At 40.9% G+C, this 17,515-nt stretch overlaps 1 protein-coding gene across 1 annotated transcript in view; it reads right to left on the bottom strand.

Annotated features, from left to right (window-relative positions):
- Window positions 1-17,287, bottom strand: part of SP3 (Sp3 transcription factor) — a 59,318-nt gene extending 42,031 nt beyond the window's left edge. The window contains exons 1-4 of the mRNA XM_027055468.2: window positions 17,148-17,287; window positions 16,378-16,532; window positions 15,724-15,846; window positions 6,463-7,822 (exon numbers count right to left, since the gene is read on the bottom strand). Of these exons, the coding sequence (XP_026911269.1) occupies window positions 6,463-7,822; window positions 15,724-15,846; window positions 16,378-16,532; window positions 17,148-17,154 (1,645 nt within the window). The 5' untranslated portion in view covers window positions 17,155-17,287. The remainder of the gene's footprint in view (window positions 1-6,462; window positions 7,823-15,723; window positions 15,847-16,377; window positions 16,533-17,147) is intronic.
- Between the last annotated feature and the right edge of the window lie 228 nt (window positions 17,288-17,515).

Here is a 17,515-nt window from a genome sequence, read left to right on the forward strand (position 1 = left end):
TCATGACCTCAGGGTTTGTGGGATTGAGCCCCACACTAGGCTCTGTGTTGCTGACGGAGCCTGCTTGGGATTCTCTCTCTTCCTCTCTTTCTCTGCCCACACCCCCCCCCCCCCCCGCAACTCGCATGCACACACTCTCTAAAAATAAATTAAAAACCTTAAAAAAAAAAAAAAAGAAAGAAGACAGACTTCAAGCTGTATTACAAAGCTGTAATCATCAAGATAGTATGGTACTGGCACAAAAACAGACACTCAGATCAATGGAACAGAACAGAGAACCCAGAAATGGACTCACAAACATATGGCCAACTAATCTTTGACAAAGCAGGAAAGAATATCCAACGGAATAAAGACAGTCTCTTTAGCAAGTGGTGCTGGGAAAACTGGACAGCGACATGCAGAAGAATGAACCTGGACCACTTTCTTACACCATACACAAAAACAAACTCAAAATGGATGAAAGACCTAAATGTAAGACAGGAAGCCATCAAAATCCTCGAGGAGAAAGCAGACAAAAAACCTCTCTGACCTTGGCCACAGCAACTTCTTACTCAACACATCTCCGGAGGCAAGGGAAACAAAAGCAAAAATGTACTGGGGGTCATCAAAATAAAAGCTTCTGCACAGCAAAAGAAACAATCAGTAAAACTGGAAAGCAACCGACAGAATGGGAGATGTTTGCAGACGACGTGTCAGATGGAGACTTGGTGTCCAGGATCTATGGAGAGCTTGTCAAACTCAACACCCAGGGGACAAATGATCCAGTGAAGAAATGGGCAAGGGACGTGAATGGACACTTCTCCAAAGAAGACATCCAGATGGCCAACCGACACATGAAAAAATGCTCAACATCACTCATCATCCGGGAAATGCAGATCAAAACCACAACAGGATACCACCTCACACCTGTCAGAATGGCTAACACTGACAACTTAGGCAACAGCAGATGCTGGCAAGGATGCGGAGAAAAAGGATCTCTTTTGCACTGCTGGTGGGAATGCAAACTGGTGCAGGCACTCTGGAAAACAATATGGAGGTTCCTCAAAGGATTAAAAACAGAACTACCCTACGACCCAGCAATTGCGCTACTAGGTATCTACCCAAGGGATGCAGGTGTGCTGTTTCAAAGGACATGCACCCCAATGTTTACAGCAGCGCTATCAACAACGGCCAAAGTATGGAAAGAGCCAAGGTGTCCACTGATGGATGAAAAGATAAAGAAGATATGGTATATATATACACAATGGAGTTTTACTCGGTGGTCAAAAAAAAGTGGTCTTGCCATCTACAACTACGTGGATGGAACTAGAGGGTATTATGCTAGGTGAAACTGGTTGGTCAGAGGAGGACAGATGTCATGTGACTTCACTCATATGAGGATTTTAAGAGGCAGAGAAGATGAATATAAGAGAAGGGAGGCAGGAATGATATGTGAACAGGTAGGGAGACAAAAACATGGGAGACTCTTAAATGTGAAGAACAGGCAGAGGGTTACTGGAGGGGTTGTGGGAGGGGTGATGCGCTGAATGGGTGGGGGGCACTGGGGAGTTTCCTCCTGAAATCACTGTTGCACTGTATGCTAACTTGGATGTAAATTTAAAAATAAAAAAGAAAGAAAAAGAAAGAAGCAATGATTTCCATAAACCTTTCTTCCTACTTCAAACACCTGACTGAATTTTAAATGTGCCCAGTCTTGAAGGATAAATTTGTATTTATATAACAAAATCTGGTAGAGAACTAAAATTTGAGAGCCTGAGTAAAGGCAGTCTTGGTGTGAACTCTGGGGACATTTTCTGACCAGAAAAAATGTTGGAAAGAGACATAAATCCATACTTTGTCTCTCCCCACTGATTTTCAAATACACAGCAATGGTAGACAAAATAAAACTTCAAAAAACAGAACTTCTCTAAAACAGCATGCATTTCTCAACGGGAAAAAAACAGAAATATAATAAGTGAGTGGGGTTGCAACTTGGGGCATGATGAGCTGCTCTATGTTCAGTCTGGTTTTTAAAGGATAAGAGGCACTAAACATACCCATCATGAGAAGGGGCCCAGAGTCAGATGCACTGCCTTAAACAGGCAGGAGCTGGTCATTTTTGTTAAAGGGAAACTTAAGAAAAACGAAAAGTCAAAGAAATTCCAGAGCCCCAGTAAAAAATCTGTGTCTTCTCATTTATTGTAAAATTGTTACATACTTAACAAAAACAAAAATTCAAACCAATGATGTAAAAGTATTTGAAGCATTTCATCTGGGCATACTATGCTCTAACACAGATTTAAAAAACCTTATTCTTATTTTCAACTAAAACACATCCTAAAATAATTTATCTTGCTTCTTGCCAATTAAAACTCCAACACACGAAGGGATAGTTTTCCTATCACCAAATCTCCCCCAAATTAAAATTTCCTGGGTTTCATTGCTAAAAATGCTGTTGTATACTATGCAGCATTTATTCTCATTCTACTTTCTCAAAAATTTTCCCCATTCCTTTAAAACTGGAACAAAATTCACTTTTAATGGCCTTATTTTATTTTACCCTTCTTTTATTTTACCCTTCCTTGCCACCATTCAATAAACTAAATTACCACTTTAAAAAGCCCACTTCATATTTAATTCCTACAGTGTTGTTATTCTGATAGTATTTTAGAAGTAATGTATTTGAAGTATTTGGTGCTTTGTAACACTGATTTATGACCAACATAAATCCACAAAATCACAAATAAATTCCCTAGGGATGTTTTTCTAACATGTACAGATCTCCACAACCTTAACTTTATTCAAGCTTTAAAAACTGGTTTAGGGGCGCCCGGGTGGCGCAGTCGGTTAAGCGTCCGACTTCAGCCAGGTCACGATCTCGCGGTCCGGGAGTTCGAGCCCTGCGTCAGGCTCTGGGCTGATGGCTCAGAGCCTGGAGCCTGTTTCTGATTCTGTGTCTCCCTCTCTCTCTGCCCCTCCCCCGTTCATGCTCTCTCTCTGTCCCAAAAATAAATAAACGTTGAAAAAAAAAAAACTGGTTTCGAAAAACTACCAACTAAATCTTCAGAAGTCTGTCATTCTCAAACTTTTTGGTCTCAGAACTCCTTCTAAACTCTTAAATATTACTGAAGTCTCCAAAACTTTGTTTGTGTAGGTTATATGTTTTGATATTTACCATATTAAAATTTATGACAAACTGTAATTGTTTTGTTTAAAAATAGTAAATTATTATGTCAACATAAATTAACATTTTATGAAAAATGATTTTCCAAAAATATAAACAAAAAGTTTAATGAGACACCATGTTTTACATTTTTGTGAATATCTAGGTTAAAAGAAAACAACTAGAGTCTCATACTTGCTTCTACATTCTATCTGTTTGCAACATGTGGTTTGGGCTGAAGCATAGAATATCTAGTCTTACAAAGATACGTGGCTAGAAAAGGAAGAAATAATTTGTCTTTCAGTCAATTGTGGGTATTCTTTGATACTGTATCAAACTTGACAAGTGGCAGTTTCTTATAAGTCAGTGGCAGTGTAAAATCTGAAACCATATTGATAAACTTTCCATACACTTGTTACAGGTGTATCTCAAACTTTGAATGGATCTTTTTACTGCTGCATGATTTTGTAACATGAACTGGTTATCTGACAACTACTGGTTCACTGAGTTATCACACAGATCTTCCAAATGTTGGCACATTTTGTTATAATACAGTATCAAATCCTATTTATTAATATCATATCCATCTCATCAAAAAAGTAATTATTAACAAGCAATCAAGTTCAAAGAAATAAACTTGAGTTTTCCAAAATTCTAATTTTCACTGGAAAACCCAAATCTTATCATTGGTAGCAAATACTGTTAGGCTTTTTTCCTTAAGTGATAGGCTCACTTAAATCTTTTTTTTTTTTTTTTTGAGAAAATATTTGCACTTAAATACATGAGTCTCTCAATAACCATAGTTTGTCAGTTGTTCTTTCAAGTAAAAACACTCTTTCACAAAAATAGCATTTAGTTCACCTTGCAACTCACACAACTGCACAACTGGAAAAGAAATTTTTTTAAAGATAATCATCTTGTTTATGGTATGACGTAGAAATTGCTTCATTAAAGCATACTTCCCATTTTGTCACAAAGAATATTACAAAGACATAGCAGGAACTGCAAATTAAATACGAGACAGCACTTCACATCCACTAGGATGGCTATAATCAAAAAGAGGGGTGCCTGGGTGGCTCAGTCAGTTAAGCATCCGACTTTGGCTCAGGTCATGATCTCACCATTGGTAAGTCCAAGCCCCACATCCAGCTCTGTGCTGACAGCTCGGAGCCTGGAACCCACTTTGGATTCTGTGTCTCCCTCTCTCTTTGTCCCTCCTCCACTCACACTCTGTCACTGTCTCTCTCTCAAAAATAAATAAACAAAAAAATAATAAAAAAATTAAAAAAGATAGTAACGGGTGTTGGTTAGAACATAAAATGGTGAAATGGTGCAAGCCGCTTTGGAAAAAGTTTGGTAAGCAGCTCTTCAAAATGTGAAACATAGTTACCAAACAATCCAGCAATTCCACTCCTCAGTATATACCCCAAATAAATAAAAACATGCCCACATAAAAACTGTCCTCAAATGTTCACAGCAGCATTATTCACAATAGCCAAAAGGTAGAAACACAGTCTGTCAACAGGTAAATGAGTAAAATGGGGTATATCTATACCATGGAGTATAATTCAGCCACAAAAAGGAATGAAATACTGGCCCAGGCTACAATACAGATGAAACTTGAAATTATTATATTAAATGAAAGAAGTCAGACACAAAGAAGCCACAAAATGCATGATTCCACTTATCTGAAATAATCGGCAAATCCAGAACAGGCAAATCCAAAGCGACAGAAAGTAGATTAACAGTTGCCAGGGGTTAAGAGGAGGGAGGGAATGAGGAGTGACTGCTGATGGGCATGGGTTTTTTTTGGTTTTTTTTTTTTTTGCGGGGTGATGAAAATGCTCTAAAATTAGATGGTGATGATGGCTGTACAAGTGTGATTACATTAAAAAAAAAACACTGAATTATATACGTTAAAGAGTGAATTGTGAACTTTACGGTATGTGACTTGTACTTCAGTAAAGCTATTTTTTTAAAAAAGACATGCAGCACTCGAGTCAAGATTTAGTAAAAACAACTATTTTGACTGGTTCATCAAGGTCATTCTTCAGTGAAAATAGCATTTTTCTTTAACTGCAAGCACATGGTCATGAAGAATACAACAAGCCTGGAAGTGGTACTACTTTCATTTTTGCCAGGACAGAAGCCATTTTAGCCACCATCAGGGAAATGTCAACATGATAAAAAAGGCAAATAACGTCAGTATTATGAAAAGTGGTGTCCTTGACATCAAGGACCTCTGAGAGGGTTTCTGGGATCCCCCAGGGATCCACAGACCATGCTTTTACAATGGCTGCTCTAAACCACTGCTTCAGGAGGCTCAAATGCAATTAAAGTCTTGCCAAGTACAGATCTGAGGCTTCAGAACAATTCTGATTTTCTAAGCATGTATGACAAATTTCTTCAAAGAAAAAAAGTAATATCTATGGTGATGGGAATTACTTCAAAAAATTAAATTCAAGTGTCCTAATGTAAGAGTTTGGAATCTTTGACTCACTCAGGTTATAACAGTAGTACAATCAACACAATAACCCAAATACAAAATAGAAGAGTAAAACTAAGGATTTAGTGCACATCAAAACACTCAATAAAGCGTTATCTAAAGAACATTAAAGTAATAATGATACCATCTCTTTTACAACTGTTTAATTTCTACACAACATTCGAAAAATAGACTTCTGAGATTTCTACCCATACTATCAATAACCATGTATCTAGCACGGTTAAGTTTAATGCTCAGCTACACACGTGTAAGAATAAACTATTACAAAATCAAAGAATTTTAGGTCTGGAAGGCACCCTAGATATAGTCACCTAGTCCAACAACCCCATTTTATATAATGAGAAAACCAAGTTTGCAAGAGAAAAAGTAACTTGGCCAAAATCACAGCTAGGTAGTAGGGGAGACAGTCTTGGCTCCCAGTGCTATGTTTTCACCATGCCAACCTAATTCCCCAACCAAAAATAATGCGTAAAACATTTAACTTACATCACACCAAGCACAACCAAGACACCTTACCTGCCAAATAAAAATTTTGTAATGCCACCAATCAACACCAATCAAAGGTGAAAACAGATATAAAATTGGGGAAAAACTACAAACATACTTGGCATAATGGAGAAATGATTCCTTGACTTCAAAACTTTTCAGTGAAGAACAATCTGGAAGACACTTTGATGTCTACCTTTCATACAAACATAGGGAAATGTATCATCACCTTTAAAGATACCCAGATACTGAAAACACCTTAAACCAAAAAATATCCCTACGTGTTAACAAATCACTGATCTATGGCATGACATGACTTAAGACTCACCTGCAGGACTGTCAGCATTCTCTCCTGGGTGTAGCTGTATACCAGTAGAATCTATAGAGTTCACTGTAACTGTCTGTAGATTTGGCAACTGACCAGTGCTTAGACTAACTGGAGTTGAAGTCAAGGCTCCACCTGCTGCAACTTGACCAAGCGTGAGTGTCTGAACAGGCGTCAAAGTTATTTGCTGGGCAGCCGTATTCTGTATTTGTAAATTCTGCAAGTTCTGGACCCCTTGTACTTGAAATGTTTGCCAAGTTATCTGTCCAGAAGGGGTCACTGTCTGTGCCTGAATTAAAAAGGTTCCAGGATTCAGCTGCAACTGAAGATTTTGCAAAGCCTGTTGTGATATATTTTGACCACTGGCTTGCACACCATGGATTGTCTGTGGTGTAATACCTTGCACAATTTGGGCTTGACTGGTTGGCTGCTGAGACTCTTGAAGTTGTAGATGTTGTACAACAGGCTGAGCTGTAGAAACCTGAATATTCTGAGCCTGTGCCTCTTCAGAAACAGGCGACTGGATATAATTTCCCTGAAGATCTGAAGAATGGACTTGCCCACTAGAAGTAGTCAAGCTATTTGTGTTTTGTTGTAATATACCTGTACTATCTATAGTAACAGGCAACTGTGATGAAGAAGATGTTGGCACAAATAAATCTGTATCAGTATTTGTTTCATTAATATCAGGAGAAACCCGCTCACCAGTCCTTTCTGAATTGTCTGAACTATCCATAGCTTGTCCTGTGTTTATCAAATGTCCATCGGCATTAATGCCTGCAGTCATTGTCTGAGAACTGCCCGAGAGTCCCAAAGAATCTAGATCGACACTATTGATTGGTACAAAGGTAATATTTCCTGGCAGACCAAGAGGCACATTCGCAACTACTTGGGTTTGGCCAGGAAAAGATGAACCACCAATTGCAACTCCCTGAACCTGGACTTGACCAGTCTGTGGTATGAGATTCTGGATATTAGCAGGAGGTGTTCCAGAGGCAAGCAAGGTTTGATTAGAGCCAGGAATGATCTGAATTTGACCACTTTCTTGATTTATACCCCCATTATCTGAAGAGCCTGTGAAACCAATCTGAACTTGCTGACCATCTGTTGACTGAATCTGTGGTATTACTTGATATTGAACATTGGACACTGTACCATTTGATGAATCTGATCCTGGTGCAACTGAAAATATTTGCTGATTCTGCAAATTCTGAAGGGGAAGGACATACTGCCCACTCGAAGTAGCAGCACTTGGAATCTGTACTAGATTACCAGCTTCATCTTTTATAGTTGTAGGTGTGGCTGACAAAACCTCCCATCGGTTTGGTGCTCCTCCTAACTGTGCAGAAGCCAAATCGCCTGTCTGGATAAAGAAAACAAAAAATGTTATGTGATATATGTCTGTGAAATATTTGAATCAATCCTCAAAAAAAAATCTTAAAAACTGACATAAATCCTACTACCTGAAATTAAAAGTTCTCTTAGTAACACAGTAGACTTCAAATACTGAGACAGTACTATACAAACCATAATATTTACTATTATTTCCAATTTTGTTAATTATTACAAAGATAACCCATGCTATTTGAGCAGGAAAAAAATTCAGAGTATTCTTTGTTTTATGACCACAAACTGGTCTTCTATTCCCTCACCTATGATCTCTAATCCATACAGTTAAATAAATAAAAATACAGGTGGCTAGAAAAGATTATGAACCGCTCAAACCAAACATTATCACAAACACGGAGGAGTTCAAAAAATATATATACTAAAATACGTATCACTAAATCAGGTACATTATATTTGTGTACAAAAAGGAAACATAACCAGTACAGTGTTATCAAATCACCTAAATAAGAAAAATTAAGATTTGTGTATTACTGCTATAAACCTTAAGTCAAACTATTAAAGCTCCCCTTTTATGGCACATATTAATGTCCTCCAGAGTAAACTCTTGGCTAGGACTATTCCATTAGCAAGCCATCATATTCTTTACTTTTCCCATGAACTACAAAAAAAATATGAGACCTTAAAATTTTTTAATGAGGAAAGATTATTGCCCTGTGACCACATGGCAAAGTCACTCCACCTGAAAGGTTTTTCCAGAATCTAAAAGCTGGAGGATACAGACATGATTTTATCTACCACTCTATTTATGTTTGCAGGAAAATGACAGACATATACACTGTGTATTGTTACGTAACAGAATTTAGTTATCATCCTCATATTTTACAGATTGAGCAACACAGGAAAGCAGAAAGCAATAAAATCTTACACATCAACATCAAAGGGCAAAATTTTTTAAGAAAATAAAGGTAATGTCTCACATTGGAGCCGTTCTTTTAATGCCAAGTACTATGATAGTGATTTATGAGATTATTATCATCTACTCCTTACAACAATTTTGTTAGGTAGGTGTTATCACTATTCTCATTTCACAAATGAAAAACTGAGAAAAATCACACAGCTATCAAATGGCCAAGATAGGATTTAAAACTAGGCCAAGTCTAACTACAGAACCTAGGCCTTTAATTCATACCAAACTTGTCTCCCACTAAGATCAAGGGTAAAGACACAGAGAATAAGACCTTACATGAATTACCCTCAAAATAAAGTCATTCCTATGCCACTTCCTTCTCCATCTATATGTGAATTCCTATGACTATGCTTATCACTAGACAACGAAAACATAAGCAAATCTAGTCCAGCATTCTCAACCTAGGACCCATGCTTGGGCTTCAAGGGATCTCTGAATCCTCTAAAATAACACAGCAACTTTTTGAGAAAGTACAACTGGGGAGCAGAAGGATAATCTAGGGTTACACTGTATTCTCAAAGGAGGTCTATGACCATAAAAAACAGTTAAGACATATACTGTTCTCTCAGTATAAACCAGTCCACAAAACTTAATGCAAATATTGTACAACCAGATTTTAAAAGTTTCTTAAAGAAACTCACCACCTAATTCTCATGCAGACGCATAGTTGAAAAGCATGTATTTCAATGGATGAACCACAGTTTAATAACTCAATTCAAGACATTTGAGCATATGTGCCAAGTTGAAATAAGCATGAGTAAGCACATGAAACACACACTCTCTATTGTAAATGGTTCACAGTTTATCCAAGCAGACACAGAAATACATGCTACTACTATGTGAATATAGGTGTGCACTAGCCATAGAAGGGGAACATAGAAGATTGGGGGGGAGAGGGGGGGAAAGTATCACATGAGATATTTAAAGTACTCTTAGAATAAATTTATGATTTCACTGTAGGCATCTAGGAAAGAGAGACAGGGGCATTAATAAAGGCATAAAAAAATATTCACAAACAAAAGGAAATTCTAAAGAATGGACAGTTTGTGGAGTTCAAGAGAATCCAGAAAAGGCTCATATTCATAGAGAAAAGTAATGGGGAATAAGACATTTTTATCAAGGCCTGTAGTTAATGGCTTTGTAGATCCTGCTAAGGAGTTTGGACTTTATCCTGCAGATAATAAATGAAAGCTATAAAAGGTTTTTAAGCAAGGGATGCAATCAGGATCTGTGTTTTATAAAGATAAACTAAGGCCCAGTGAAGGAGACTGAAAGAAAGGCGGAAGAGACTAAAGACAGATAAACTGTGGGACCCAGTACAAATGTGTAAGCTTCAACTAAAATAATCATCTTTTAAATACAAACGTTTAAACTTATCAAACTTAAATTACTAAAATGAAGACCAGTCATTAAAGTTGCATGTCATTCTTCAACTTCTATCTGGTATAGGAATTATAAGCTTAAGTCATCGTTCTCAATATCTGAGTAATAATTCAGGTTTCATTTCAGTCTCTTGGCATCTTACATAATCTAAAGACATTTACATCTAGACTTTATACTGAAATCTACACTAAAATATGTCTAATATCCAATCTTTATCTTCCTAAGGTTGTTGTTCACCTCTGAATTTTGACCAGCATTAAATTTACAATTATTCAACTTATATCAAAGAATACAGTATCTCAGGTACAGATTGTTTTATCATACTGGCATTTTATCTTTTTTAATTCTTTAAAAAAAGTCAAATTTATGGCATCTGAAGTATTTTTTTTTTTACAAAATAGTAGTAAAGGCAAATAATCAACCGTCAGTGAACAGCTTTTTAGTCAAGAAATTCCTTGAAAATAAATATAACTACTCAAATGACAAATCTGACTAAGTACTATCCAAGGATCCAGAAGTTAAATAAAATAAATTGTGGTACCACTTTTCCCAAAAATGCAGGTCATTAATTGAAGGGAAATCCCCAAACGTTAAGTAACACAGCATGATGCATCTGAACTTTTTGAATAAACCTAAGGAGAAATGCATACATAAGAAATATTTATGAAGCACAAACCCAGAGGGAAGAAAAACAGCAACAAATAATTTAAGCAAGAGACAGGCAAAAGGGTTCTTTTAAACGAAATAAATTTAGTTTTAAAAAATTTACCAATACTAATTTTTTTAATAGAATTGGAGGAAAAACACTGAATCAGAAAACTATTAGACTTTCATGGTTTAAGCCACAATTATGTTTGGAGGAGGTAAGTATATTACATTATAAAGAAAAGAACTGACTTCTAGCTAAAACTGTGGGATTGTGTGTGATTTAAAGCAGGACTCAATTTTCTTATGTTAAAAATGGGGGTGGGGGCGCCTGGGTGACGCAGTCGGTTAAGCGTCCGACTTCAGCCAGGTCACGATCTCACGGTCCGTGTCAGGCTCTGGGCTGATGGCTCAGAGCCTGGAGCCTGTTTCCGATTCTGTGTCTCCCTCTCTCTCTGCCCCTCCCCCGTTCATGCTCTGTCTCTCTCTGTCCCAAAAATAAATAAAAAAACGTTGAAAAAAAAAATTAAAAAAAAAAATGGGGGTGGGGGGCACCTGGGTGGCTCAGTCGGTTAAGCATTCAGTTAAACATTCGACTTCAGCTCAGGCCATGATCTTGCAGTTGTTGAGTTCGAGCCCTGCGTTGGGCTCTGTGCTGACAACCTGGAGCCTGCTTCAGATTTTGTCTCCCTCTCTCCCTGCCCCTCCCCCACTGGTGCTGTCTGTCTGTCTGTCTCTCTCTCTCTCTCAAAAATAAATAAACATTAAAAAAAAAATTTTTTTATGGGAAAACTGGGACACCTGAATGGCTCAGTTGGTTAAGCAACTCACTCTTGATTTTGACTCCAGTCAGGATCTCACCGATCTGGAGTTCAAACCCTGCTTCAGGCTCTGCGCTGACAGGGCACAGAGCCTGCTTGGGATTCTCCCTCTCTCTTTGCCCCTCCCCCTCCCCTGTTTGAGCGAGAGAGCCCACACGCCCGCTCTCTCAAAATAAGTTTAAAAAAAAAAAAAAGGGAAAATTATTACCTCACAGGATCTTAAGAATCAAAATAAAGCGTTATGCTTTATAAACTATAAACCACTATGCTATAAACCACTATGCTATAAAGCACTATCCTAAAATCCTATCATTATGATTACTCAGATTATGAGGACACAGCATGATTTGAATGCCTAGTACAATCCCTGGCATAAAGATCAGTAAATATTTATTGAATGAATAGTTAAAAGTATTTACTTTAAAATCGCTGCAAAGAAAATGACAGAAAGAATGGATCAATAAAACTGACCTTGAGATATTAAAGTCTTCTATGAAAAACTCCCAATTTTAAACCAATTTCTTTCCATAATTCAACAGTAAGTCCCCCCAAACTTTCAAAACTATAGAGCCTTTACTAAGCCCATTCACTTGTAAGAGAAATTTCATTAGCAGCACCCCAAAGAGATGACGATTCATAAAATCAAGAGACCAAAGTAAAAACATGTGATGTTAAGCTATTGGAAACACTAATGTTAGGCTTATTGGAAACACTACAGGTACAAAAGAAGAGAGACCTAAAAACACATAACCCAGGTAAGAACTAGCATTTGGTTTAGGTTCAAGATAACTCTCAAGAAAAATCCACCAGTGTTTGTCTCAGTAACTCTTCATATTCTTATCAGACAACTAACAAACACCAAGCTGACATGGAAGTTGGCATTATCGTAAAAAGTTGTAACTTGAAGGTACTCTTAGGTCTCCCTCTGTACATAAACACATAATCACACCGTAAAAAGGACCAAAACCAAGAGTAGCCCTAGGACGTTGCTATAGCAATTCATTACAAGGGCTTTCTCCAGTGCAACGAGGCATAAAAATGGAGGGGGGAGGAGCAGTTGAATGGGGGAAAAAAAAAGAGGCTATCTTCTCAGATAATACCTGCGGAAGGGTGGAAAAATGCATAGCACTTATTGCATAGCATTTGGAAAGGATTATTAACTTCTCAGTTCCCACAAATGGCTTTGTGAAAGCCAGAACCCGGCAAGGACAAAGTGTTACTGGAAACAAAAACAAGTGTGAAGCTAAGGTGGAAAGAAACTAAGAACGACTCAAGTTTCTTAAAATCTTCAAGGAACACCAAAGAACTCAAACCAACTTCAAATAAAAACAATTACCCAATTAACTGATCACAACTTGAAGTACAAATGAAATAAGCAAATAAATAATCCAGAAGCTCACATGAATACAGATTGGACAAATTAATGTGACATAAAGGTCTACTTCTTATATTTCTTGATTTATTTTTAAACAACTTTTAATAATAAAGTACAAAAAGGGCTTTGACATCAAACCAACTTTGGGAGTCCATACTGTGGAACATTACAGTCGAGAATGCTTTACGATTAGACCTATTCAACACTGGTCTGAAGGTAACCAAACATTCTTGGCCGGGATCCAGAAAGAACCCCTAACATATTATAACAAATTCTAAATTCAAAATACTTAAAACAAATCTCCAGTGTAGCTCACTGGCTTTTCAATGCCCTTTTAATCTTAAAATACCAAACTCAACTAGCATAAAGTTGAATTTTATGTGTACATTTCCACTTGATTTCATACACAATACTATATGCAATGTGTTACCCTGGATTAGATCCTGGAACAGACAATGGGCATTAGTGGGGAAAAAAGTAAAATGAGAATGAAGTCTGTAATTTAGTTAATAATACTGTATTATTGTTACTTTCCTAGTTTTGACAAACATGGTTATATTAACATTAGGGGAGGCTGGGTGAAGGGTATAATGTAACTCCCAGTTCTATCTTTGCAACTTTTCTATAAATATAAAATTATTGCAAAATAAAATTTTAAAAAAGCACAGCTACAAAAGCTCTTAACAGGCCTCTCATGATTCCCAGTAATTTGAGTGATTACAGTTAGATTACCTAAGCACATTTTTAAGTAGGAAAAAATGCCCATAAAAATTGCTTAAATTTTTTCATTTTCTGAGATGTACATGTCTGAAATTCATTTTTAAAATGGAAAACTAATTTTCCCACTTGCTAAGGCAAACATACTCAAGCCAGTCTTGCTAATTCTACTCGGTGAAAAAAATTTATGCATGCATACCAAACATACAAAGAAAAAAGTGCTCCTACTGATTCTAGTTCACGTTCATCTGGCGGGAAATGTGATGTCAGTAGAGATTTGGTAACTGAGAGGAGGAGTCAAAGAGGCAAGGAAACAAGCTCCCTACAAGTATATGGCCACAGGAGGATGAGACTAGAGACAGTGTTCTACTCCCAGGGCTGAGATTCCCATCTACAAGTACATATACATATACATATTTTTCACCCATAACTTCCTCCTTCACTCCTCCCCTCCCCCTCCCCTAACAGTGAGCTATATACACTTGCTAAGTTGTGGTTACAAGTTTTTGTTCTAATTGAAAATATTTTAAAAGATAAGTAGAAGCAATCTGCTTCACAATTTTACTTGTACAGTGGTTTTTTTAAGATAAACCATTTGTTTTGGCTCTATGGGCCTAGAGGAATAATTCATTAAAAAATGCTTACCAATCCATAAGTTTAAAAGTAACAATGCCTCTCACAAATATAATTTTATGCTTTTACATTTTAATCAGCTTACAAAAGCACAAAACCTAAAATACTTTCTAAGACATTAAAATTACTCATATACCTCTACAATATAATTTGAAGCACTAAAAATACAAATACAATATTTAACAATATAGCTTAACATTAGCTTCACTTTTAGTGCCTAGACATACTAAGAATTTCCTGCAGACTATGCCAAATATCAAACTTTTCTGTCTACAGTGACTATTCAAAATATGTCTACACAAACCAATTCCCATAATCCACCTCAAAAAAAAAAAAAAACTGGGAGAGGTTTTAATTATTTAACAAGTGAACACATCCACATGTTTAACACAACAGCTACGATTCAAACAGATAAAATTCACAACTGATTGTCTTAAAAATTTTGTCTAGCTAATTTGTATTAAGCACTCGTGAAACACACTGACTAGCTCCACCCTCTGCCCCCAAACTAAAAACACTACAAACAGGATCCCATCACATTGTATCAGACCGGTAATCATAACAAAATGGAAATACAGCTCTGCCAATCACATTCAACTGTAAGTATAGTATACGTTAGTATGCACGTAAATACAATTCCTTACATGTACTTTTGTTTCTAACACTGGTATTCCATATTCAATTTCAAAAGCCAAAGTATCGTCTAAGTAACTTCGCGGATTTCAACCGTCGCGAATTAAATGTTTCACTTACTCCACTTAGGAAAAATCACAAATTTAAGTCATCTGCAAAAACTAAAATTCATCAATTTAGAATGGCCACTAAAAAAAAAAGCACTCACAAAGTATTCACTGCTGCATACAGAAAGGTAATTCAAAGACTAAACCTTCATTCCTTTTTTGGTTTCTTTTTAGCAATTTAAGATTTAAATCAGTAAGAACTAGTAAGTTGCAGCAGAAAAAGCTCCAGGTTCAAAAACACTAGAAACTAAAGACACTGCCTCTGTAGTTGATACTATCTATGGCCGATAGGCTGTGCTTGAAAATTTTGCAGTGTTCAGCGAAGGAGTTTTCAGCACTGATATGAAATGCTCAAACATCCATTTTGGAGTCCTCCACCCCCGCCCTCTCTGACTTCATTTTGTAGTGAATTTGGATCGAGGCGCCACAGTGACAATTTAGAGAAAGCCGGGGCTGGCCTCTGATCCACAGAGGCATGCTAAGGAACCCGAAAGGGCGCCCCGGCTGCGCGATCCGTCCGTATCGCGGAAGACGCGGGCGCCCGGGAGGCCTTTTGGGCAGGCGGGCGCGCCGCAGGCCCGGGATGGCGGGCCCAGGGCCTTGGCGGGGGCGGGCCGCGCGCGCGAGACTTACCGCTCCGGCGGCGGCGGGGGCCCCGGCTGCGGCAGCCGCCTCCTCCTCGTCGTCGCCCGGCGATGGCGGCCCTATCTTGCTGCAGGTAGCGGCCAGCAGGGCGAGCGGTGACGGCTGAGTGTCCTACCCCCGATGGGCGGGTTCAGAGAGGGAGACAGGGGGAGGGGGTGGCGGTTAGGGCCGGGCCGCCGCTCGCACAGGAAGTGCGCCTCGGTCCTCGCAGGCTGCGCCCGGGCGAGCGCCAGCCCGCGCTCTCCTCCTCCTCCTCGACTCCGGCTCGAGTCCTCCCGCTCGCACGCACACCAGCTCCACCGTCCGCGGGAAGGCGGGCGGCAGGCTGCGCGCCGGGCCTCCACCTTCCGCCCGGAACCCACCCCCGGGAGGGCGCAGACGCTCTCACGCTCGCGCGCGCACACACACACACACACACACACACACACACACGCGGGCGCGCGCACACACACTCACACACACACACACTCACAAAAAGGCGGCGGGAGGGGGAGCGCGGGCGGGGTCGGAGCGTTGGCGCCTCGGGCGGGCAGCTCCCGGGGCGGGGGGAGGGGAGGAGAGAGGCGCGGAGGGAGGGGAGAGGCGAGGGGAGGAGAAAGCGGCGCTAGGGGGGAGCCGGGCCGGGGCTCAGCCGCTCCTCACCTGGGCCGCCGCCGCCGCCGCCGCCACCGCGCCGTTTCCGTGCTGCTGCTGCTGCTGCTGCAGATACTCGCCGTGGCCGCCGCCGCTGCCGCCGCCGCCGCCGCTGTCCACGTCCAAGGCAGCCATTTCCTCTTGTTTCACGGGCTTTTCGGGAGCTGCAGGCACAGCGCGGGGGGGTGGGGGTGGGGAGGAAGGCGGGTGGAGGAGAGGGAGGGGGCCCGCGGGCCGAGGCGAAATTACTCCGAAAGCCCGGACCGAGTCCCCTTCCCCTCCCCCACCCGCCCCCCGGCGGCGGCGGCGGCGGATCCCTCCTCCTCTCCTGCTGCTGCCCCCGCCCGCCGCTGCCTGTAACCCTCCTCCTCCTCCTCTTTCCCTCCTCCTCCTCCTCCTCCCCGCGCTGCCCCTGCCCCCTCTCCTCTCCTCTCCTCCCCTTTCCCTTCGCGCCGCTCGCTCTCACTCGCGCTCGCTCCTCTCGCACCGTCAGTCACTCACACGCCCGCCCGCCGCCCGCGCCCGCACACGGGGGGATGCGCTCCCGGCGGACCGGGCCGCCCGCCCCAGGGCCCGGCAGGGACACGGCGTTGCTGGGGCTTAAGGGGTGGACGGTGGCTGGCCGGGAGGGGAGGGAGGCGGAAGGGAGTGCGGCTTTCTGCCTCTCACAGACACTCGGTCGCACACACGGGGCCGGGAGCCGGCGGCGGCGGCCCCGGGCTGGCTGTGGTCGGCGGCGGCGGCGGCAGCAAGGGTTGCTCTCTCTCGGCTTTACGTACCGGTCATAGTGTGTTTAGGGCACCTCAGGCGGGGCTCCCCGCCGCCTTACACATGGTGAGGAGCGAAGGCGGCGGCGGCGGGAGAGGATGCGGGAAGCGGCGGCGGACACGGCCGGAGCGGTCCGGGGATTTTTTTTTCCTATTTTGATTGACTGTGCGGGAAACACAAAAGGTGGAGCCTCCAGCCCAAAAGGGGGGAAGAGGGTGACAGCCCGCCCGGAAGTCCCGCCTCTCTTCTCCGCGCTCATTCGCCGCCACGCTCTTGGTCGGCAGTGCTCATTGGCCCGGATGCCCGTCAGTCGCTCGGTCAGCCGGCGCGCTTCCTGTTTGCCCCCGGGTGGAAAGAGAGAGACAATAAGCGGCCGTGG

Source organism: Acinonyx jubatus, chromosome C1, assembly GCF_027475565.1.
Source record: "Acinonyx jubatus isolate Ajub_Pintada_27869175 chromosome C1, VMU_Ajub_asm_v1.0, whole genome shotgun sequence".
NCBI lineage: Eukaryota > Metazoa > Chordata > Mammalia > Carnivora > Felidae > Acinonyx > Acinonyx jubatus.